The following is a 24,298-nucleotide window of genomic DNA, read 5'->3' on the forward strand; positions in this document are numbered from 1 at the left end:
AGGTATCTAGGGTGTTTCTGAGCACTGTTCTTGTCCAGGGCCATTCTGAGAGCTCTGCTGTTACTTGTGGCTCTCCAGCAGAGCTATTCAGACTGTATTGCTCGAACATCCAGGACTACCTTATTTATCACATGTTGCTATTGATTCCCTAGGACCATTCATGGACAACACTATTACTCAGTTCACTACTTTAGCAATAGATTCAGATATGGTAAATGGTAAGCCAGCTCTTCCTTTATAGCCTTAATAAGCCAAGGTGGAGCAAAGGGTAGGGAGCAGAGGAAAAAGGAAATGCAATTGATTCCATCAAGGTTGTCAGCTTTAAAAATGATGGTACTTGCAGGCTGTGTCACCTTAATCCAAATATGGCTCTGCTAACTGGAAAGCCATGAGAACAAGATTAACGCAAAAAAGACACTATTCTACGAGACAGGGTATGCAAAAATATTTCTACATGTGCTCCTGTAAGTCATTTCTTGGTTATTAAAAGAAAATCTCATTAAAATGTAATAAAAAGGCTGGCTCCAGAGATTTCTCAGACAAAAGTTTAGACAGATGTGTAAATATGTTTTCCGGTGTAGATGGTCCGTTTGCATCATGCATTTTTGCTCCCCAAGTTGAAAGTGGAAATGCTCATAATGTCAAATTTAGGATGAACACCATGAGTGTGGGTCTGGACCACTAATCCTGTTGTAGTTATTTAAATGAATTCAGAAAAGGTCAAAGCAAGCACCTATCCTGATTTCCCAGCCTCCAGTGCCATCTTGTCACAGAGCTACTTCAAATATTAAGCTGCCGAAAAGGTTTAAAACCCAAGTGATGATGCATTTGGACTAGCCTGGAAGCTGCTAGCCTTCCTGGCTATCAGTAGTCGGTCAGCAGGTTGTTTTGATATTTAAAAAAGAAAAAATGATGGATCTGGTATTTTTAGGGCACTTATCACAATACATGGCCTGACTTTTCCTTTAGATCTCCCACCATCTTACTTATTCATGAGAAAGCTTTGCAGTACTGAATAGCTGAGGATGGCCAAAAATACGCTGCTTCTGTCTGTGCAGTTCTCCAGCCAAGCGAGACAAAAGAGCATATAAAGTCCCTAATGGCTGCCTTAACGAGTTTCATTTCCAAATCAGTTTGTCTGGTGCCATTCCCACTTTCTGCAGGGAAATGTGCACAAGTTGTACTTGGAGGATTCATTTCTTTATAGTGGCAGCTGGGGTCACAAAGGAACCAGCACAGATGCAAAATGAAAAAAAAAATGGCAGAGGAATCTCTGAACTGCTGAGCCAGAGCCCTGGATGTATTATCCTCCCTGTGCTCAAAGGAGATCATGCCTTGAGGCGATGGACTGGAGCCATTCCTCTATCACTTCTTTCAGAGAGACAGCTTGGGCAAAGGTACAAAGAGACGGCAATGGGGAGATGCAGCCCTGCTCCAGTTTGAGAAGACTTTCTCATGTGCTCCCCCTGCTCTTCTTGTCCTCTTCTCTCTTTCTGTGTCTTATTTTACCTTTTCTCTCCTCTTCCCTTGGTGTTGTCTCCACTCTATTATCTGTTTTTTCTCATATCCATTTTCCTATTATCTTTTCTCACCCAACTATACACATACTATTTCTATTCTCCTTCCTGCTGTCTCTGCTTTCCTCTCCCAGCCCTGTACCAGCTCAGCAAGGGTCAGTCTGGCTGCAGGGCACTGAGCACAGCTGTCCTATGCTGTTGACTGCATTTACTAACCCTGCTTTCTTATCAGTGTACATGGTGGGTACTTCACTAGGGAAGCAAGGTGAGCAGGGATGGCTGATAGAAGCTAAAAGGTCCAGCATCACACTGAGGACTGCAATTTGTGAGACAGGTCTGTCTTCATAGGAAGGGAGCAGTGCCAAGCATTCCCGCATCCCTTCTAGGACCAGAGGGAAGGTATCTCACCTCCTCATTTCCCCTCCGCCAGACAGACATTTGGCCACTGCTCAGGACCCTACACATGTCCTGAAGGTAAAAACTTTGAAGTTGCTGAGAGACAAGTACAAGTGGAGGCATTAAAATCCTCCTGGTGTGTACAGGACGGGTTAGTTGTGCTAGTGGAGCACTCAGACTGGAACACATGCAGGCAAAAGCAAGTGGGATGATAAGGGAGAACGTATGAAAAGAGAGTAAAAAATGTCTTGGCTTCTTTTATCTAGCAAAATGAATGCTGAGAGGGAGTATGATTGCCATCTATAAATACAACAGGGTAAACACTAGGAGGGAGAAGAGCTATTTAAGTTGGATGACAGAGCTGGCACAAGAACAAATGAGGATGAACTGGCCATGAATGCATCGAGGCTGGAAATTAGATTTCTAACATCAGATCAGTGAGATTTTGGAATAGCTTCCCAGTAAGACTAATGGGACAAAGAAATCTGATTACTGTTAAAATGGAGCTTGATCAGCTATCTAAGTGATTATGTGCCTGGGTGTTTGCAGTAAAAGGTGGCTGGACTCAGGCACTCAGTGTTCAAAGCCCTTTGTCCCTAAAGCCTGCTCTGGCTGCCAGCAGGAGTTGGTAGAGTTGAGCTGTGTCTCTGTGCAAGGTCCAGGAGAATGGCTCTGCATTCCTGGGGTTAAGGAGGAAGCAGAGGCTCCTGCATCTCAGCACAAGTTTGTAACTACCAGCACCTTGTTACAAGTAAACGCTCATCCCATTTGAGTGAACTTGCCAAGACCTCTCTAAATGCTGGCCCCATTGAAGTCAACACAGATATTTTTATTAGTTTAAGCAAAGCCAAAATTTGACCTTTGCCTATTAGCTCCTACAGGTAGGTTTGGCCTTTATTCTTATAACGTGCAGCAGCAAATAATAATGATGCTGCAAGTTACCAAGGAGTATCATACATGAACTCAAGTGAAATTGTGCTGCAGAATTACTGCACCAAAATTTTCCGAAGTAGGTAAATAGAGATACAGACTGTTGTGGTTTAACCCAGCAGGCAGCTAAACACCACACAGCCGTTCGCTCACTCCCCACCCTAGTGGGATGGGAGAGAGAATCGGGGGGAAAAAGTAAAATTCATGGGTTGAGATAAAGACAGTTTAATAGGACAGAAAAGGAAGGGAAATAATAATAATAACAATAATAATAATAATAATGATAAAAGAATATACAAAATAAGTGATGCACAGTGCAATTGCTCACCACCCACCAACCGATGCCCAGCCAGTCCCTGAGCAGCGGTCACTGCCCCTCAGCCAACTCCCCCCAGTTTATGTACTGAGCATGATGGCACATGGTATGGAACATCCCTTTGGCCAGTTGGGGTCAGCTGTCCTGGCTGTGCCCCCTCCCAGCTTCCCGCTGGCAGGGCACGGGAAACTGAAAAGTCCTTGACTAGTGTAAGCACTGCTTAGCAACAACTAAAACATCGGTGTGTTATCAACATTGTTCTCATCCTAAATCCAAAACACAGCACTGTACCAGCTACTAGGAAGAAAATTAACTCTATCCCTGCCAAAACCAGGACACAGACTTACCTCCGTACCCGTGTCTTCACATCAGAGCTCTCATTGCTTGAGTTAGAGACCAGATTTTCAAACGCTGAAGACTCAGAGGCATTTGGTCAGACCATTCACAGAACCACTCTCAATGCTTCAATGCCAGCTGTATGTTTGAGTTTTTGAGTTGTGCATGAATGTAGGAATATATGTCCCTTTTACAGAAGGCTGCAAAAGTGTGTGAAAAATACCCTGTATAAAGCATGAGGCTGCCACACTGGTATGTCATGAGCAAATGAAGGATTCTCACCTAGCTCTTTTTCAGAGCTCTTAATTCCACCCTCACTCCCTACCAAAGGAGAACAGCATCGCAGCTAGAGCCCAGGTGTTGCTGTTTTCTACAGACATCATAAAAATCAGTTGCTATTAGATGTCCTGAATTTTTAAAGCCAGCAGATTCGCATCTATTAAAGGAAGTTCTAAATTCTACCAAAGACTTCACATAAAATTAGAAACTGCAAAACAGACATCACTGGAAATGGCCTGACTGGATGTCACCCAGCTAATAAAAACAAATTCAACCACAGAAAGCATCATTAAAGTAGCTTTGACTAAAACTTGCCCAAGAAAAAGGAAGACTGCAAATACAGAATTGCTTCAGAGTGTTCAGGATGGCCATCTAAAACTGAGAAACACAGGCTTGGATCATGGAAACCTGAAGTCAGTAGTCAGGGAAGTTAATGGCAAAACTCTTATCAGTTGCTATCTTGGAGGATAAAGGTATGATGGAGTTCCCGCCAGCACTTTTTGCCTAATCACCTCGGATTTCTTAGAAAACCTGAGCATTGACAAATGGCATGTTGGTGATCAACTTGCCACTGTGATCTATCCAGCTATTTCAGATGGGCAGATAATGACTTTGCTTTACTTATGCTAGTACCTCACTGATCTTAAAGGAAAAGTTGCAAGTTATGAGGTATTTTTAACCAAATTGCTAAAATTACAAGCTAGGATTTTTAGTGGATAAATTTAGTATGAAGTATTTTTTCCTCCAGAAAAGCAATTTTGCTTCACACTAAAAATTGAAGTATCTTCTATCTTAAAAAAAAAAAGTTAACAAATTATAGTGTATTAAGAAATGATAGTAGCACAAAGAGACAGCTATAATCACATTTCTTCGTAATTACTGCATTCTGAAAAACTTAGAAATGTCCCCAAATCATTTCATTAAAAAAAATCAATTCTAGCCCATAGCTCTTCATGCCAAATTTTAGGTTTGTGAGCTGATTTATAAATCCTGCAAAAACACAGCTTTCCATAGAAACTCAAAGACTTCAATAAATGTCATCTCAGTGGTGCAGCTGGATTAAAAATCAGCATTCATGTTATTGCTGCAAGTTTTGAAATGAAGAAAAAAGCCACCGGCTCCGCTGATGAAAGCTGACAGTGCCATTAGTGGGGCTGCGCTGATTTACACGGGCCGAGTGTAGGGCCAGGAACATCGGTTTCCTTCCTCTGTGACCACATTACAAACCAATCTGCTTTTGAACGCCTTGCCATTGCTTGTTTGCTCTGACTGCCCCATCCATCCGTACCGTGTATCTGCTGTCAGTGTTTATGTTCCCAGTTTTGGGGGAGTACAAGGAGCTGCTGAATGATAAAGAAATGACTCCTGTGTAGTCAACTGGGAGACACCAGATGCACAGCCTGTGCCAGGAGCAAGGATGTGCAGTCACAGCCACTGCTCTTGGGCAATTGATTGCTCTAGAAATATTGCAGGCAACCAGCTTTATCAACTTTCTCTCTGCTTTGGGCATGTCCTTGAGGAGAGTGGCTGGTGCAAAGGTGCCTAATGAGCTGATGACACGTTACCTTAGTGGGAATATATAGAGACAGAAAATGAGAAGGAACAGGATGAGGCACTAGATATAGCTATCACTGCACTGCTGGTGCTGTCTGATGTGAGATTCATGGACTGTGGGGCCACAGGGACCGTTGTGATCATCTGGCTTCACTTCCCGCACAGCGCAGGGCACAGTAGCACCCTGAATTCATGCCTCTTTCAAGGTCAATGCTGGTGGCTCAGCAGCAGGATCTCTTTCAACCAGAGCCTGGCTTTCAGATGAATTTGAAACAGGCTCTTTTCAGTGTGCTGGCATTAATCTATCTTTGTCTCTGTGTGTGCCTGTGTGTATACTTTTACATATATATATGTGTGTGTGTATATATATGTGTGTGTGTATATATATGTGTGTGTGTGTATTACACACACATCTCTGTGTGTGTGTGGTCAGTGTATTTGCACTATTGTGTGTCCTGAATTTTTCTTTCAGGCTGGAGTTCAGCCCATTTGGAGCACACTTGCACGCTTTGTAAATGATGAAACCTATTTGTGTAAAATCTTCAGCTGAATAGCTCTAAAAATACTGTGCAGTTGCTTGTAGAGAGATCCAACATTTTGTGTGTGTGTACACACGTGTGTGCGTGCACAGCCTTTTCTACCTGTGCTGTCTCTTGTGCCTCTGTGTAGTGCTCACACTGTGGTTTCTCCTGTGTCTGTTTAAGCCAGGGCAGATTACATTTGGTGTAAAAACACATGAGATCACTTTCTGCGTCCTGAATCAATGGAATTCAATCAGCGGGATTCAGTCAATGAGGGCCAGGTTTTGCCTGTGGTTGTTAAAAATCTTCACCCAAACGAAACCCAGTTTCTGTGATCACATAAAAGCTTCTAAATGTCAATATGCAGTTTGTAATATATACTGTAGTTGTCCTAAATGTGGTACTCCTGGTAAAGAGGAGTATTTGCAGATGCTTTCCCTAGAGATAAGGGAGAGGCTGCAGAGCTCTGCAGCTTTATCCTCAGTGACCCAGCTTTGGAGATGCTCGGAGAACATCTGGCTGGCTGGGAGGATCTTGCTCATCCCCATTGCCCTAGTTATAGAAGAACTTTTGCCAGAGGAAATTTCCTGACCCTAAGCCCTCCCCAGCGTGGTCACTACCTAAACCAAGGGGCAGAGGAGCTGCATAGCTGCCCAGCCCCATGCCCTCCTCCCCTCTTTTGGTCCAGCATTTCTCCTCACTCCTGTGTTTCTCCACCTCCCATGACACGGTTATTCCTTTCAGGCCGTGGTGTGCTCCTTGCAGCAGACTCAACTGGCTAAACCACTTTGCCTGGTGACTGCCCTGCCCCTGAGATTGTGTCCATGTTACATGGCACAGTCCCCGACTGCTACATGGGACAGCCCTTTTATCCCTCCCCATCTGGCTGTATTTCCTTTAAGGAAATCTCTCCAAAACAGGGTTTGAACCATCATGCCTTTTTGCACAGCACCCTGCACAGTGCACCTCACCCTTCGCTGGGCTCCTGGGCTGGTAGCACAACATGAAGGTGTTTGTGACCACACACTCCGGAGATGCATGGGAATACATGTCCTAAGAGCACAGGGCCATGTCCCCCTCCCCTCAGGTGGTATGTGCACTGTCAGGTATTTCCAGGAGTGTTGGGGGACTCTGGGCTTCCTGCAAAGCCGTCCTCAGCATCCAGGGACAGCGGGTGTTCTGCAGACACATGGACAATGTGTGGCTGCTGCATCCTGAAGTGGGGTGGCTATGGCACTGAAGGTTGTTAAAATAGGACTGTGAAGGTGGGTAAAAATACCTTTGGGGTGTGGCTGTAAGTGCTGTGTACCGGCTGGGACTTTCTATCCCAATGGACTTCAACACATCAGTGGGTTTTTGTTTGTTCCAGGTCTTAAAACCCATTATGAAAGCTAAGCAAAAATTAATGAGAGATCAGGAAAAATGAAATGTTGTGGTAATTTTGAATACTTTGTTTCAATTTTAACCTCCTTTATTGTTAAGCATTTTCTTGTAAATACAGTAAAATAGCAGAGCTGAACCCTCTGAAACAGAGGCAGGAGGCTTTCCAGTTTGGAAGCAGACACAGGAGAGCAACGATGGCTTCATAACTTCAATTTTTCAGAAACGGGGTTGGGATTTGCTCTTGAACTGACACTTCCTCAGGACCAGCTGTAATTTCACCAGGTGTGGCTTTCATGGGAAAAACGTCGAGGTGGAAAACTCAGCAGCTTTAGCAACTACAGTGATTCACAGATCCTCCTTGCTGGGACTCACCTGATCACCATACGCTTTGTAGAGCCACTTTTGCTGTGGTGCCCCAGCCTAGTGGAACCATGCATGCCCAAAACAGCAGCTCCCCTCCTTTTGCTGACTGCCATAAAAGATGCTCCAGCGAGCTCACTCCAGGTCCCCAAAATCCCCATCCCTCAGGCAGACGCTGTGCTTGCCTCTTGATGTTGTGCTTAAGCATTACCTACCTCGAGTGAGGCTTTCTACAAATGGCAGAAAAAATCAAGAGCATATTGACACGTGCTTAATACAATAGCAGCCTTCTCCAGATGGTACCACCCCGGCGGCGCAGGCTGTGCCCATCCGCCCCTCCCCAGCTGTGCTGGCACAGGAGCCGGCTGCACCCTGGGCACACGGAGGGTCCCAGCTGCCGCCCTGCAAGAGGTGTTTTTCCAACAGTAGCATCTGGATGGCAGCCCTGGACTCCTCTCCACTTTTGCTGGCAGATCTGCACGGGGCTTTATGCTTTGTTATTGCCAATGTTATTTTCCTTGAATTGAGAGAAATCTTGTAGCCATTACATGTCTTTTAACTAAATACACAGATGCATTAGCAAATCCCCTTTGTTCCAAACAGCTCCTATCTGCATGCTCATGTAGGTGGTTTTGATCCATCCATCTTCATTAGTTATTTTGAAACTGCCAGCATGTCACTCTATGTACATAGGCATTCGAGTCGTGATTACTGGTTACTGAAGGAAATCCTCTATTTTCCAGCATGCTTGTGTTCATTGCTTGGTGAAGTGACTTTCCTTTGTGATTTTCCCTAATGCTAGTGAACAACTGTCAAATTCATACAGATAAAGAACTGAAATGGTGAGGCCAGGGTAATAGTCATCCCCCATTCTTATTCGTGACATCATTGGGCTGAAGTCTTGGGTGGGAACTGTCTGTTTATTTCAGCATTAACCCATTATCATACTTTTTGAACAGCTCAGTAACAAAATCCTTGACAGAGAAACTGCAGACTGGAGACCCTACACCTATCTGAATGAACTAGGTCAGTAATTTTTAAACAATTTAATCATTTTAGTAGACTTTAGAGCAATTCCAAATCCAAATCAACCTTTTATAAAGGCCTTAACAATAATGAAGAATATTGGCAGTGTCTTTATTTCACAATCAGAATTGCTAGTAGTGAAAGATCAAGAATTGAAAATTGTTTTCTTTACCACAAACCACAGACTGGGAAAGCAGGGTCAATATTCATTCTAGCCTCCCTTCCTAGGTTGCTTGGTTGAATCACTATCATCTATTCTATAATATTTTTTTTTTAAAGACTTAGAACATTAAAAATTCAAATTTGGGTTTGGTTTTTTTTTTTTCTTTCATACTTAATAAAGTTTAGCACTAAATTCTGGCATCTTGATAAAGCTGTGGAGCCTCTGGCGGGAGCTGGAGCGTGCAATACACCCTGTTGTCTCCCAGTTAATTATACAGTGGCCATTTTTCAGGCAATTTTGAGCCACCGGCCAGTGCAAACAAGCCAAAAGTGAAGTCTAATTGCCCTTTCTGAGTTGATTCTCCCTGGCTGCAGTTTTAACAGGGTTTTCAGCAGCTTGTATCTCAAAGCCTATCCAGATTTAGTGCTTTGGATGCTATTTGTTTTCCTATCTAAGCACTTGGAGTTTAGCTTGTCAGTGGCAGAAAGCATTTGCCCTTTCCTTTACTGAGATTACTAATATCTTTTACTCAAAATATGCAGTATGAGGGAAAGTGCAGTACTGAGTGATATTATAGGATTTTTAAGGTCAACTATCTCACAGCTCACATGGCAAAGGAATTAACATGAGGCACCACCAGGCATTACATCTTGTCACTGCTCTTTTGGTCACACACCATGCCTTGCTCCAAAGATCAAGTCTTCCCTGCATCAGGAAAATCACAAAACTGTCGAGCTTCAATGCAAAGCCTTTTCCACCTTTATCAACTATTAATGTTTTCTTCTCTATTATAAGCTGCAGAACGGCTGTTGTGCTTATCTGTATGTAACATGGAGAGTTGCAGGTGGTGAGGATTTCCAAATGCTCCTTAGATCAAGTTAATTTTCCTTTTACCATTTTACCACTTTGCTCACTAGCTTTATTTGTTTTTATCTTGTGGTGTCCTGAACTCCCTGTGTGCCACATTTGTCCTGCAGTCATGCAGTTTATGCTACTAGCAGAAGGGATGCTAAATGCCTTTGCAGTAAGAATAATGTAGAAGTGATAAATACTTTAGCTAAGTGCTCTCCAGCAAAAGTCACAATTTTATCCATGGCATTTTGCATCCCAGATACTTTTTTCCCCCTTTTTTTTTGTTTCTTTCAAAATGTCTTTTTCACACTAATTGATAAAAATGAGATATTTTTTCTTCCCTTTCAGTACCAAAATTAATTCTTGCTTATGCTAACTTTCATAATGTTGAATTCTTGCTCAGACCAAGGATATTTTCACATGAAACTGTAAAATATTTTCATTTCATGGTATTATTTTTGTGCAATGAAAGCTGCAGATTCCACTTATATGTGCAAATTTCAGAAAAAAGCAAAAAACTTCAATTTTGAATTGTAAACTTACTTAAAATATAAGTGAAGCCTAGTAAGGTCACATAGAGGATCTTGACCTTTAAACTGCATCATGCATGGAAGTACCGAAGAGTTAAAGAGATGTACCACCTTCTCATCCCACTATCAGCCTTAGTTTTTATGACACAGATGCTCCAGCCCATGTATTGGAATAGCAGCCAAGCATTGTGCATGGCTGGATTCAGTTAAAAATAGTTAAAATAGCAGTAGACAACTTCTCTGTTCTGACCCCGTGAAATATTATAGAGAGCAGATGTGTAAGTGAGCTAGAGGCAGGAAAGAGGACTTAAAGGGAAATTGAAGAGAAATTTGGAATGGATGGAAAACCCTCAACTCTTCTTGTCGCCTCCCTGGTTGTTCAGCCAGCGACATCTCCGGCTGAGGCAGTGGTCCCAAAGGATAGGCTCTTTGGACCAACCAGGTGGGAAAGAGCATCAGGCTCACAAAAATGTCTGTAGGCTTGTTAGAAATTGCAAGTGTCATAAATATGAATTATAGTTGGGGGAAAGGAAATTGTAAGAATATCCCTGTGAAAATTAACTCGGACACTCATCTTCTAAAACCTGCAATCATAAGGAGTTTTCTTAATACTTTTTTTTTTATAACCTATGAAATACATTTCTGATCAAATACTGTGCTCAAAGTTGGATGCTGTCCAGACCTGTCCCAGGCTGACACCTTCTGTATTTTGAACTGCAGTGTACCATCACTTTTCAGGGTCATAGCTGTGCTCAGACTGGATGTAAGGATTCAGGGACTCTTCTGATGGGGAAAACCTTGCTTCCCAATACCACTGAATCCAGGCTTAGAATCCCCTTTGATCTCACAGCTCAGGAGAGCTGGAGAAGCAGCTACTCCCAAGGAGAAGATGCTGCCTTACTCAGGAGCAGTGGCTGGCAGCTCAGGAGAAGCCAGGAGACTGTTTCTAGCAGAAGCAGAGCACTACTGCTCAGCTGATTGGTGGTATCATGCCCTTTTCTGTGTGCCTGGCACCACAGCTCCTCACTTCCAAGCAATTTATCTCTATAGCTGTGTCTAAAAGAGAATCAACAGAATGCTTTTTGGAAATACCATATACTTTCTATTTGCTTGTGTATCATCTCATAAAGGCAATCCCACAGGTAACAGACACGAGTGCTTTAATTAACCCCTCTTTGCTCTCCTCATGCTTGCAGGCTGCACTTTTACAGCTTTGGAAAACACCTTTTGATTGCTCACAGTTTGCATCATTGGCCTTTGCTCAGCCAGGAATCATTCCTCAGACATTTTATTTGGAAAGGGAAAGAAAGAAAGATGTGCTCTGAGGGAGCAGAGAAAGAGCTGTTCATACTGAGGGGCTCAGGGCCAAAGGACAGCCCGTTTCAGGGTCCACCATGGTCCTTATTTCAGATGCATGCCCTACACACTGCCACAGCAGCACAGATCAAGGAGATGATAGAGCAAACATGGCAAGGAAGCATGGGAGTGAATCTGCCAGCACCAGCTTCCTGGGAAGAGTGCGGGTCAGATGGCCAGAGGCTGTTTGCTATAAGTGATGCTAAGAAAAACTAATTAGTCTTAACTGAGGACCCAATGTAACTCCTATCTAAGTCAATGTGTATGTTCCCTCTGGTATCAGTGGGGCTCTCTTTGAGCCTAACAGGAAGAAACTGTGTAGAAAAACATGAGTCTTACATATGTGTATGCATGTCTATGCATATACACTATATATATATTAAAAAGTATACATATATATATCCCCTGTACATACACATACAGTGGGTCTTACGAGACTGCAGGTATTTTGCCTGTTTTGCAAGACTTCAGTTGCCAGGTTTGTGTTCCTTCCAACTGGGAAATGCAAGGAGCAGAACAAAGCCTGTATTTTTACTGCTGCCACATTTGCTTGTGAGCTTCAAATATCAGGCTTTGTCAGAGAGATAATCATATCTGTTAAATGGAGTTGGAGTCTAGTGATGAGCACATTTGCGCAAGTAATTCTCATGGACGTGTGCCTGATATCAGAGTTTGGGGGCTCTGTGGTGCCAAGAAGAGGCGGCTTTGTCACCTTCACTCTGTGTCACTACCTGTTCAATGCAGCTTCGTCCTACTAGTTTCAAGGAATGGCTTGTCTTTGCATTTTCTATTCACTCTCTTGTTGCAGAACCGGAATTGTTTGTCCCATGACAAATCTCTCTTGCTTTAGTCCTGCCTGTGTTAAGCATTTGCATAGTCCAGCTTCCAGCTCCTATTCCAAGCAAGTCAAAAGTCCTAAACCCCCTACTCATTAGCTTGAGTGCTGGGCACAGCGGGCTGCAGACAAAAATTGTTTTATCATCTGTAGTGGTTTTTTAACAGCAGTCCTCAATGCAGAGACTAAAGTGTAATTTGCAGCACATCTTGAGTGACTCAAAGCTGCATTTATTCCAGAGGACCGAAGTCACAAAGTTTGATTCAGAGCTGACTTTGCATTTTCCTCAAAGCCAAGAGGTGTGGAAAAATATTTCCAGCCGAGACTCTGATTTCACCCCAGCAGACAATTTAGCTTCAAACTTAAATGTAGACTTTCCTGACATGCCAGAATCCTGGCCTGTTTAGGGCTTTTCCACATTAACTACTTTTGCAGTTTAAAAAATAATGTATCCATCATTCATTTCACCTCCTGAGGAATGCAATGAATACACAAAAAATGGGTCATAAACCCCACAGAATTATAACAGACATAAAAGAAGACTAAAGGCAGAATTACAGGGAATAGGTTGGGAAGGGCTTTGAGGGGTCTTGTAGCCTTTCCAAGGCAGCACCAACCCTACCTGTATCTTTCCTAGCAGATGTATCCCACCTTTTCTTAGCCATCCTCCCGTAAGAAGGATTCTTAGTTTTCTACAGGTACACTGGACTAAGTGAGAACTGAGCTCAAGCGTGGCAATGTGCTATTTTGCAGCTCAGTGTGGGCAAGGACTGCCTGTTACCCAACTCAGAACCAGAAGTCAGGTTCATTCAGACAAACCCTGTATTAATACAGCAGCCTGACCTCCCGGAGGGTCTCACTGCAAGTTTGGGCTTACTCAGAGCAGGCACAGTGATCTTTGCTGCTGCAGAAGCCCTTCCAGACGTGCCTGACATTTCCGATAGGACTGGCAGGAGCTCACATGGAACTGAGCTAACGAAATACACTCAGAAGGTGGAGTCCTTCCCCTCCGAGCCACCAAAAGTGCTGGTTGATATTGCTGCATCCTTACAGCAGCCCCAAGGCTCCAGCCTTTGCTCAGGTCTTCACAGTCGCAATGGGAACATTTCTGTAAAGATCTGATGAGGATGCTCGAACAGATGCAACATTCTTGCACAAGGATGGACTGTGCAATGAGCACAGCTAACCATTCCCTGGGTAACCCCTGTTTCGATAAGTCACTTATTCTTCATGGTCCTTATTCTAACCATCTCATTAATCCCCAGCAGTTACGAGGACACTATCCTACAGGATCACTCCTGGGTTTTTTTGCTGCTTGCTTTGTTTCTAACAACTCTGACATGGCTGGTCAATATTTTAAAGTTATGGGAAGGACTAGATCATGGTCCTGAGCAAAGTTATTCATCACTGTCTTCTTCCCCACAGAGGCTCTTCCAGTGTTGCTGTTGCACTACGTGAGCAATGCTGTGTCCAATGCACCTCCCCATGGGTCAGCCTGGGTCTCCTTTTCTTCCCTGTCATTGCTCTCTCTTTGTGGGTACAGCTCCCTTCACCCTGTAACCCCAGTTGTGTGCTCAGCAGCTTCTCATATGCCAGCCTTGCTCTGTGTGGTGTGAGCTGCTTCTTGCTGGAGGCACCCTGCGTATTGGGGAGGCACCAGGGAGGCACCCTGGCCCAAATACTGTTTGGGCGTCCCTGTCCCTGGAGGCTTGCTCAGCCCTGGCAGGAGAATGTGTGACCGCCAGGGACGACCTTTGAGAGCACCGCAGCTGGGAAGGGGAGCACCAGCCCTGTGGATGTGAGCCAAGGGATGAATTAGCTCCATCCTCTTCGCTCAGGACTCTGCCCTAGCAGAATACAGGAGAGAAAAAAAAGCACACAGCTAATACTGTTGGGTGAAAGAGCTTCCCCACTAAGCCCAAACTGCCCAGTCAGCCTTGCCCTCTGCATCTTCTTTCAGGGGGTGAGTCTGGGAAGTGGCTCAGGATGAGTGGTGGGAAATGAACAGAAGGTTCCCAAATGGTTTTGGGGGGGTCACTCTTGGCCAGAAGGAAAAGAGCCCCATCCCAGAGAGCCAGAAGGAAAAGAGCCCCATCACAGAGAGCCAGTCGTGTACCGCCAGCCCTTTTCCTGTGCTCAGGGATGGACGCTCTGAGAATCAGAGCAAAGGGTTTTGTCTTTGATGTGCCAGTAACACATTTATTATCTAATTTAGTGATTTTCCTTATTTAGCAAAAAAACAAGGCTGTTGTGACGAAGGGACTGGTACAGCATTGTTAGTGGTGGTGACAGCTTTTTCTGTAGACACCAGAGGACATGCAAGGACAAATAGCTGGGAGACCTCTGGGACATGCTGTTTGCAGGACTCTTTTACCAGCGTAACTTAATTACTTGATTGGGAATCCCATACGCCACAAAGACATTTCTATCTCAGTAACCAAATTTGTGTTGATTTTGCTAGTCAATAAGAAATATGAGACTCTATAGTTAAAAAGATTTAAAGGCTTACATTGATTTTCCTTTTGATTGATATCTAGGATAATTTGCAGTAGTGAAAATGGAAAAGGGTCCCATCCCCTTCTATCTCTGCCTCTGTAAGGAACAGCAAGTTCTTATGGAGTTGCATAAGGCAGAAGCCTTTGCTATCAGCTCTCTGCTCTCAGTTGCTGCATTTTCAGACTGCTGTAGCCACTTAGGGACTATTGTCAGTTATTGTCAGTTACTGAACTGTGCAAATTTATAAGCAAGGTAATTTAGAAAGATTGTACACACCTTAGAATCTAAGACTGTGAATTAAATAACCTATTATCCACAAATGAAACAAAGCCTAAAATTAGTCACAGAGTAATGTAACGTAACCTGCGGACTCAAATTTGAAAGGCTGTTTTAGGCTTCTTTTACTAATCCAACCTAGTGTTTCAGTAATGAACGTATCAGCAGATGATTTCTTTTTCTGTGCTGATGGAGAGCTGTTCTTGGTAATGAGCGGTACCCTGCTTCAGGAAAACCCTCCCTTCCAGGGAAGCTCTTAAGTATATGCATAATTTTAGGCGTGCACAGAATCCCCACTGAAGCTAAGTGCATGCTTACAGCTGAGGATGTGCTTAAGAGCCTCCCTAAATGAGGGCCTTGATGTACAATTTAGAGGAAAGAATGTATGCTGCTCAGTAGTCAAAGCAATCCAATTTACATCAATATTTATTTGTTTTCCATTATATATCATTTTTATGCAGGTGCTTGTGGGATGGATAGACGTCAGAACACATACATAATGGAAAAAAGCTTCAAAGGTATGGTATCCAGTGCCTGCAGTCACCCTGGCAAAGAGTTTGAGGAGGGTGTCATAGAAGAGGTGAGATAGGAGACCTGAGCACCCGGGAGAGTGGCCATGCAGGGACAGAGCAATTACCTACAAAATATGCCTGCATGGCTCAGCTGGCAGCACTCTTGACTCCGAGCCAGATGTCTAGGGCCCATAAATTATGGATGCAAGTCTTTACAAAGCCGTAGGCTCCTGCCTCGGCAAAGCAGCATAAGACAAAAAGTGAGGGCTTTGCTGCAGGGACAGGAGGTGCAGGTGGAACTGTCTGGCCAGGGGAAGCTCTTTTAGGACCTATCAGCCATCCTACAAGGGCTTTCTGGTGGCAGTTGCTGATGACAGACTGGTGCATTTGCCTACTAAGTCACAGCTCCATAAGGCTCTTAGCCATCCTGAGCTTAAACAAAGCCACTAGAAAACAAGCTGACCCTGCTATGTGGCCTTCGCTGAAAGAGATTTATAGCAGAGCTTGAGAAAAGACCTCACTCAGTACATTAACCAGTCACGCTGGCACAAAGCAATTAATGGGCATTGACTCCAGGGCAGGTCTAAAAAGGGATCATAGATGAGTCATGAGCACAAGCCCAATGATTTTAGATTTCAGTTGTCCTCTAGGTTTACATTGAAAGTATTCCAGTTATGGATGGACTACAAGACCACCTGGCACAGTTGCCACAAGTTCCTGACTGACTGCGCTGGGGTTTGGCACACAGAACTTGTGGTCCAGGAGATGGAGCAAGGAGTCTGTCTCATTCGGAATAGGCAGGTTTCAGGCTGAGGTCCTTGTTCTGGATTCAAGGCTGTTGTGTCTGTACACACCAGCTGGGAATGTCCCTCCATCAGCTGAGGAAGTAAATACTGCACAGCCTCTTTCTGTAATGTCCTTGAGCTGGTATCAGCTGAGTAATGGTGAAAATGGTACCTTCACACAGAGCTGGTTTCAAGACACCCACTGGTCTGCTATGGCTGAGGTGTTACAGAACAAGACCTTTATCTGAACTAAGAGGGAATATTGAAAGCTAGTCCACATAAAAAAATGATGATCAGTTTATAGCCAGGCCTAGAGAACACTAATCACTTTGTAGCTGCTGTTTACAAAATAAAGTGCTATAATATTTGCTAAAACACCACCTTACTACACAGAATCACTGAAGGAAACCAATAATCCATGACCAAGTCTTTCTCAATAAAGCTAAATTTGAAATTTTAAAAGGGTTATGTATGTATATTTGACTCAATCCACTGGTTTCAGCTACTTCAATGATTCCCTTTTTCAGAAAAAAAATCTTATTATGGTATAGTTAGTTGTTCTTTTTACTTGGAACTATTAATTTCAAGATTAAACTAAATTACTGTGTTTACAAAGTTAAAAAGCTGCTATAAACACACAGTAGGAATTCCCATCCATAGACACAGTCACACAGAGAGTGGGGTACCAGTGTGAATGAGAGAAAAAGAATTACAGTAACAGTGAACTGTGAAATGTATTTTCTGCTGCTACATATTTTGTTTATTATTTAGGATCTGAGCCATTTTCTTTACATGTTTATCTCCTTATAAATTGAAAAATCAGTCCTAGAAGCCATGTCAGGAAAGTTGATGTGTTCTTTGTGGCTGCTCAGCTGCTGCAGACAGGCACAGCTGGCGCTGGCAAGGGCAAGGTGCCGGGGACACAGGAACACACCTGGCTTTCCAGGGATTTTCGGTAGCTGAACATGCAGGTAGTTAGCAGCTGAGATTTTTCAGAAGCATCTGCCTTTGGATGGCTAAAGGTTTCCGACAGTCAAGTCTGAAGGTCAGTTTCTGGGTTCAGGCAGCCCCGGGGCTCTGGTGGCAGCATGGGCACTCTCAGTCCCAGATGAACCCCCTGCCAGAAGGAGCTGGGTGACGTCCCTGATGCTCAGTGCACAGCTCTCCTTGCCCTGCCAGGTCTTGTGTTGGCCCTGATGAGCCACATTCATCTGAAAGATGGAAGGAAGCATCTGCTAAGCGGGGTCATTCACATGAAAGAAACTCCCAGTCCCGAACAATTGGATTCTGTCAGCAAAAAGACTTGGCAGGCGGGTGCTTTGTGTTTATATACTTTTATGCATTTTAAAGATGATGTCTTTTCCCATCAGTATCTGCTAGGTCTAACTGGAGAAAGCCTGCCCTGCAGTTGAAAATCATGTTTGGTGCTCCTGACCCCAGCCCAGAGCGTTGCACAGGATGCATTGCCGGGGCAGGGCATGGGGTCCCATGGCTTGAGGCTGAGTTCAGGCCGTGGTGGACCTGGTCTGCCACCAGATTCCTCCAGTTCTCCTCTGAGGAGACCACAGCCCCCAGCTCCACAGCCCCTGTGCACTGCTGGCCTGGCTGGAGGCTGTCCCCAGAGTAGGGCAGCCAGGAGAGGGACATCCCTTTTGCAACCTGCCATAGAAATGCAGTGGCCGTGCTGCTAGTGGAGGCACAGGGGGTTAAGCATGGCTGGTTTGCGGTTGCCAGGGTCACCCATGGACGAGCCCAGCTCACGCAGCGATATCTGACAGCTCCTTATGCTGGCGCAGCAAGCAGCAGGAACCCTTCGGGGCAGCAAGGGGCTAGATGCCATGGTGCCAGCTCTGATCCCCATGGCACATGGTGACAGTGGTTGAACAGTCACAAGGTTTTCAGAGCAGTTGCTTTCCTGTGCATGATGTTCAGTGACAGCATTTCCAAGCTTTTATTTGCAGCTGAGTCCTCTCTATTTTTTAGGGGTTTTTATTCAATGAATGCTGATGCACTGGTGGAATAGTATGACCTCAGGCACGATACCCAGCAAAATCCAAGCAGTTAGAAACACTAATGCACTTACCTCAGGGACTTGGGGCTTGGTTCAGCGTGGTTCATTTCTTTGTCATACAGAATGTGTCCCCGCAACTGTGTCACACTCACCTGAAAAGCAGCAATAAGCTATTACTGTCCTAGCAGCAGCGAAGGTTAGCCAGATTAATGAAAGCAGCCAGAAAAGCACGCTACACTGAACGTCATCCATAAATGTGATTAAATAGTAGGAGAGTGTGTTTTATCTGTGTACATCATATGTCCTTAGCACTTCAAACGTGGCAGTAGGTACCAAGGCTTGTCATTAGTATGCCAGAGGATATTCAAGGCAAAAGAGAGGAACCCAGTCTGTGGGAGGGACAAGAACATTTCCAGTCCCTGGTAACAAAAATAAAACCTCCTTCAAAGGTCTGGTGATTGGTATCCAGGCAACACAGAAGACAGGGACTTCTTCAACATTAGAGCATATCCCCCATATTTCTCTAGCGTGTCCAGCTGATCAAATGCTTACAGTGAGTACCAGCGCTGCTGGTGGCAGTGCCACTGGTCGGCTGAGCTTTGCACCTCCACGAGAGCCAACCCCCGTGGGTGCACAGATGATGAGGTGGCATCACCAGAGCTCACACGTGGCCTGCAGGGTGAATGGGCTGAGAATTTCTAAATACTTTTGTTCTGGGTTAAGTTAATTCATGAAATGAAATTTGACAATTGATGCCAGACTTTTTAATTATGTCCAAATTACCTTAACAACAAAGTAACTCAGATGCTTCCACATCCTTTAGAGTTAAATTCTCCGTGATCCTGTGCATAATGTGTCTTGCGGCTAATGACTCCCTGGTGTATAGCACGTTACCAAACATACGCTGGTGCTCCATAAATTATATTGTATCCAGAGCGAAGGGTCTAATCCCTAGCTAGACACAGAGTTCCCATTTACGTCAGTGGGAATCAGCTCTTAGGCGTGCTGTTTCTCAGTATCTTCTGGGAAAAGGCAATTCCTGGGAGAGGTCAAATGAGTCTGGGCAGCCCAAGAGTATTTCACTGGTCTTCCCTGGGAAGGGAAGGTCTGGTGCTGCGGCTACAGCCTGAGGGACACCTGCCTGGGGGGTATTGTCAGCACTAGCAGCAGTACAGGTGAATTTTAGCATAGGAAGATAAAAAGTAGCTGAGCTGGACTTAATAAAATAGATGATGTGCTGGGATTTTTGCCTATGCCAGCTCTGATGTGCCCACTTTCATAAACAAACCAGCAGTGACCCACGCAGCTATCTACCTGCATGCTACAGCACAGTGGGAGCAGGACTTCTCACTCTTCCCCCTTTTTCGCTCTAGTAGCCAGCAGTCTTTTATAACCTACATTTTATGAATTTAAACCCAGCTCTGTTTCGATTTGTTCCCTCCCAGCCGTGGTGCCAACAGGGACTGTTTTGTAGTGGACTCCCAGGGCACCAGCAGCCTCATGCTCACACATGGAGCTCGCTTTGCCCTCTTGTCCTCGCACGGTCCAAAAGCCACACACATCTATTCACGCTGCCCGCTTTTGTGAGCTCCTGCCTTTCGCCCCCGTGAGCATCTCCCCAGCAGCATGGCTTGAGGCAGAGAAGCAAGTTTGTGACAGTCTTCCTGTCCTCTCACCCCAAAATTTAGAGCTGGCTTATTAAAAGCTGCCTAGGCTCTCCTAACGAGCACTACATACTTGTAGCCACCAGAAGCTGTAACTTGCTGGCAGGTAGAGCTGAGCCTTTCTTTGGCTAAGAATGACATAAAAGCCTCGGGGCTGAGTCTCTCTCCCTCATCGGGGCCATGTCCCTGAAGCAGTGAGTGCCCCTGCACTGGTGTTGGCTCAAGCACTTCCGGGAGCTTTCAGCTCCTTGCCCACAGTTCACCCATGTGCACCCTTCCCAGTGACTGAAGAATAGGGCCCAGTCCATATAGCACAGGTATTTTTAGCCTAAAGATTTTTATTTTATTACAGGATTTGCTAGTCTTCGTCTATTGCCTCCTCGCCTATAAACAATAATGGATCCTAGACTGTGTGGCACCTTAATATATATACATAGCAAAAGCTAGTAACACTGAGCTCACTCATGTACAAAAGCCTTTGGTCTTGCAGGGTTGCTCCATCGCTCATTAAAAGGACAGGCCGGGACAGCTTTTCACTGACTTGCCCGTACCAGGATAGGGTCGGTAAAGCTGGAGGGCCAAACCCTGCTGCCAGCTTTTATTTTATTTGTGTCGCTTTGGTTCCTGTCTCCTGTGATGTACCAAAACAGACGTGTTTCACTTTGAAGCAAAGGCATTGTTAATCTCACCCAGGCTGCAGTCAGATGAGGAGTTTCTTAATTTTATTACTAAATAAACTTTGCAGTGGTGCCAGGGCCTCTGCCAGCCCTTACATCCCTGATGGTCCCAGCGTGGTCCAGCTGGTTTGCTTTGCAGTAGAGCTTCCTACCAAGCTGGTTTCAGTAACCCTGAGAGCTGAGGACTCTCAAGATTTGCTTGTATCACTGAAATTGGAGCACACAAATGCAATTGCTTGCTGCAGGCCACAGGGCATGACCTGACACCTTGCTCTGGACGCCTGCTCAGTGCTATCCCCTAGCTGAGCCAAGACAAAGGGCACCAGGCCCGGGGGCTGATGGACACACACAGAGACACAAACCCAGAGCTGATGGAGGGAGCATTGCACCACAGAGTGAAGCGGACCTGACAAGTGAGTCAGCAGGACGGTGCAGATAGGCACAGAGATGAGGTTTGTAAAGGAGAAGCGATGTCGTGTTGTCTGTCTATTTCTTAACCTGAATTTCTCTTTTTGTCTCCCATACTAGATAGCGGGGGCAGCTGGGATTGCAGCTATTTTGCAAGTCCCGCTATTTCACCGGGAGTATTTCATATATACCAGGATCTGCCTTTGTACTGTAACCCAGCACAAGAAAATGCCTCATCTTTCATTGCATCGCTCTAATTCTAAATTAATGGCACTGCCCAGCAGGATGCACACAGCAGCAATGGCACGTTCTTGAATGTCAATGTTAAGACCTATTTATTCTCTATTGTTTTTTATTTTTAAAGCAAGACTGGCACTGTACCTTGCAGCAGGCTGGCATACCCCAGCCAGGGTCACCGACAGGGGAGACTGGTGGTTGCAATTCTCACGCCAACCTTGTTCTCCCCATGTAGCGCCTCCTCTGTCACCATCTCCTGTTTTCTCCAGCCTAGGGCAGAGGAGAAGTAGATGTCTACAGCAATGGGAGGGGAAAAAAAAGGCAAAGCAAAAGCGAGGCTCAGATGGAGGCTTGTCCCCCCCCTGCGGAAACCCAAGCGTTCCCCGCTAGCAGGAGCAGCTTCCTCCCAGTCTTAATGGCAGAGGGAATATGAAGAAGTCGGTTTCTCCTTGTGCTGGATAGCCCCAGAAACCGGAACTCTCAGGGGACATACACGCATACGCTGCACTGGGGCAGTTCTAAGCCTGCTGGAAATGTCTTGCATTCAAACATACAGCATTTGATGTTGATCAAAGCCCCCGGGACACTAACCCTGTAGCTGGCCCAGCAGGCCAAGTACCAGCAGAAGGTCCTGCCTGCAGAGCTGACTCACCACAGCCATGTGCATGGGTCTGCAGGCTGGTGGGGCAGGCGGAGCGGGATTAAAAACGTAGCTCCTTAGGAATTAGGGGGAGGGAGGGAAAGGATTCCCACCTCAAATTAAATATTGCAGTAAATGACAACTAGAACCTTTTACAGGAAAACCTTCGGTATCGAGCAGGTTTTTATTTCTTTCCTGCTAGTGAGTTGTGGATGCAATGGGCTGGACACACCCAGAGCACAAGTGTCGGGTGTCTGTGCTGGATGCTTCAAGGATCTTCCTTACCCCCTGCCCCCTGTGTCCCCCCACCCTTCCTGCAGAGGTTCAGTTGTAATTAACCTAAGCAAGCTAACAACTCTAACACTCCCACTCCGCTCTTGTTTTGCAGATTATATGAAAGAATCTGTGTGCAGCTCCAGCACTTGTTCTCTGAACAGCAGTGAAAACCCGTACGCCACCATTAAAGACCCCCCCATTTTAACATGCAAACACTCCGAGAGCAGCTACGTGGAAATGAAATCGCCTGGTCACAGGGAGTCCCCATATTCAGAAATGCCAACTTCATCGACAGCCAATAAAAACATCTACGAAGTTGGTAAGCGGGGTGGGCAGCAGAAGATCTATTCCAACAGTTGGTGTTTTTATCGTAGATGCTGATTTTTTTCTTTTCCTTTCCTGACACAAGTAGCGTGGACTTGGCGCAGTGCAGGGAGGCGCTGGCTGGGGGGAGAAAGCCTGTGCATTAGCATGCTGATTTGGGGAGCTAAGTCCCGGGCGGGGGCCTGTGCCACGGTGGTGGATGTGAGTGTGGTTCAGCACTGAATTGCTCCTCCAGCCCCCGCAGAGGAGGGTTGCAGTTCCCTCTTTATGCTCTTGTTCTAAACTGCTGCGAAGTCCAGCCGCAAGATGAAAACGCTGAAGTGTTGGTCTTTTGAAGATATTAATCTGCGGGGCTTTGGGAACTACCTGCCCTTGGATCTGTTTGGTGTTTTTCTCCCAGGTCTGCCCTATGTGCTGCCAGTAAAGCTGCAAGGGGAAGAGATGGTTTGGGAAGCTGATGTTCTGTGCTTGTGACAAAATACTTGAGTAGTTATTAGTTTTGGGATCACTGCTAATTACTGTAACCCAGTTTTCCTTGCTTCCCCAGAGCCCACTGTCAGCGTGGTCCAAGACGCCCGCGGTCGGAGTGCCAGTTACCTCCAAAATCCATATGACCTGCCTAGGAACAGTCACATTCCTAGTCACTACGACCTCCTCCCCGTAAGGCACAGCCCGACGCACGGGCCATCTTGGGACAAGCAGTCTTAAACGGATGAACTTCACTGTGCTGCAAACACAAACTTTGAAGAAGCAAAAGAGAAGACAATCCTTTTCTGCGCTGCAGGATGCTGACAGGACTTCAGACTGTCTTACGCAAGGACCTAACATAACACAACATCAGCTTGGGCCAACTGCTGCTGGATGATGTTATTTATAAAGACATTTTTATATGGGTAACAGGAACTACGGAGAACTTCCTCCACGCATGACTGGAGTACGTCACCCCAGGAAGGTGTCTACATGCTCGAGGCAAAAACTCTCCGTGGCGTGTATTCTAACCCTGGCTTTGCTGTAAAATAAACCACAAAAACATGCTAAGTAGAAGGACTTATAGATGTACATTTCTACCAACTGCATCAAGAAACCTTTTATTGTTAGGAACAAGGTGACTAGGAATATGCTGGAATGTATTTTACATCTTTGTCATGGAAATGGACATTTTTCTGAACGAAAGCAGGGAAACTTATCATTTCACTGTCTGGAAACCTCATTTACTGCCATCACCATGTGCAACCTGTGCAGATCATGCTTGATAATTAGCACTGAGATGTTCATCTTTATATTCAGTCCCAGGGTATTTCAGTAGAGGAATATCAACACAGACACATTCTGTGCAGTTTTTAAAATGTAACATCTTGGCAAATGTCCATTGATCTTTGCTAATGACTTGAGTTGCAACAGTAAATCTCACACCCAGCTTACCACACTTTTAACAAGCTATAAAATACTTTGATTGGCACAGATAGGCTTTAATTTTCCTTATATGGCTTCTGTTCTGTTAGATAAATCCACCAGATTTGTCAGGCAATGTAAATTGATGGACCTCCATTTACTGCCCTGGGACGCTGCAGGTTTGCACAGGCTAACCCTGGTTTGGTTTCCTTTCCTAAAGCTAAGACACGTCGGCTTCTCTAGACC

At 45.1% G+C, this 24,298-nt stretch overlaps 1 protein-coding gene across 1 annotated transcript in view; it reads left to right on the forward strand.

Annotated features, from left to right (window-relative positions):
- Positions 1-23,368, forward strand: part of MEGF11 (multiple EGF-like-domains 11) — a 216,839-nt gene extending 193,471 nt beyond the window's left edge. Inside the window, exons 21-23 of the mRNA XM_009321452.1 lie at positions 15,588-15,644; positions 22,449-22,655; positions 23,208-23,368. Coding sequence (XP_009319727.1) covers positions 15,588-15,644; positions 22,449-22,655; positions 23,208-23,368 — 425 coding nt within the window. The remainder of the gene's footprint in view (positions 1-15,587; positions 15,645-22,448; positions 22,656-23,207) is intronic.
- Positions 23,369-24,298: the final 930 nt, after the last annotated feature.

Source organism: Pygoscelis adeliae, unplaced genomic scaffold (genome assembly GCF_000699105.1).
Source record: "Pygoscelis adeliae isolate BGI_AS28 unplaced genomic scaffold, ASM69910v1 Scaffold13, whole genome shotgun sequence".
NCBI lineage: Eukaryota > Metazoa > Chordata > Aves > Sphenisciformes > Spheniscidae > Pygoscelis > Pygoscelis adeliae.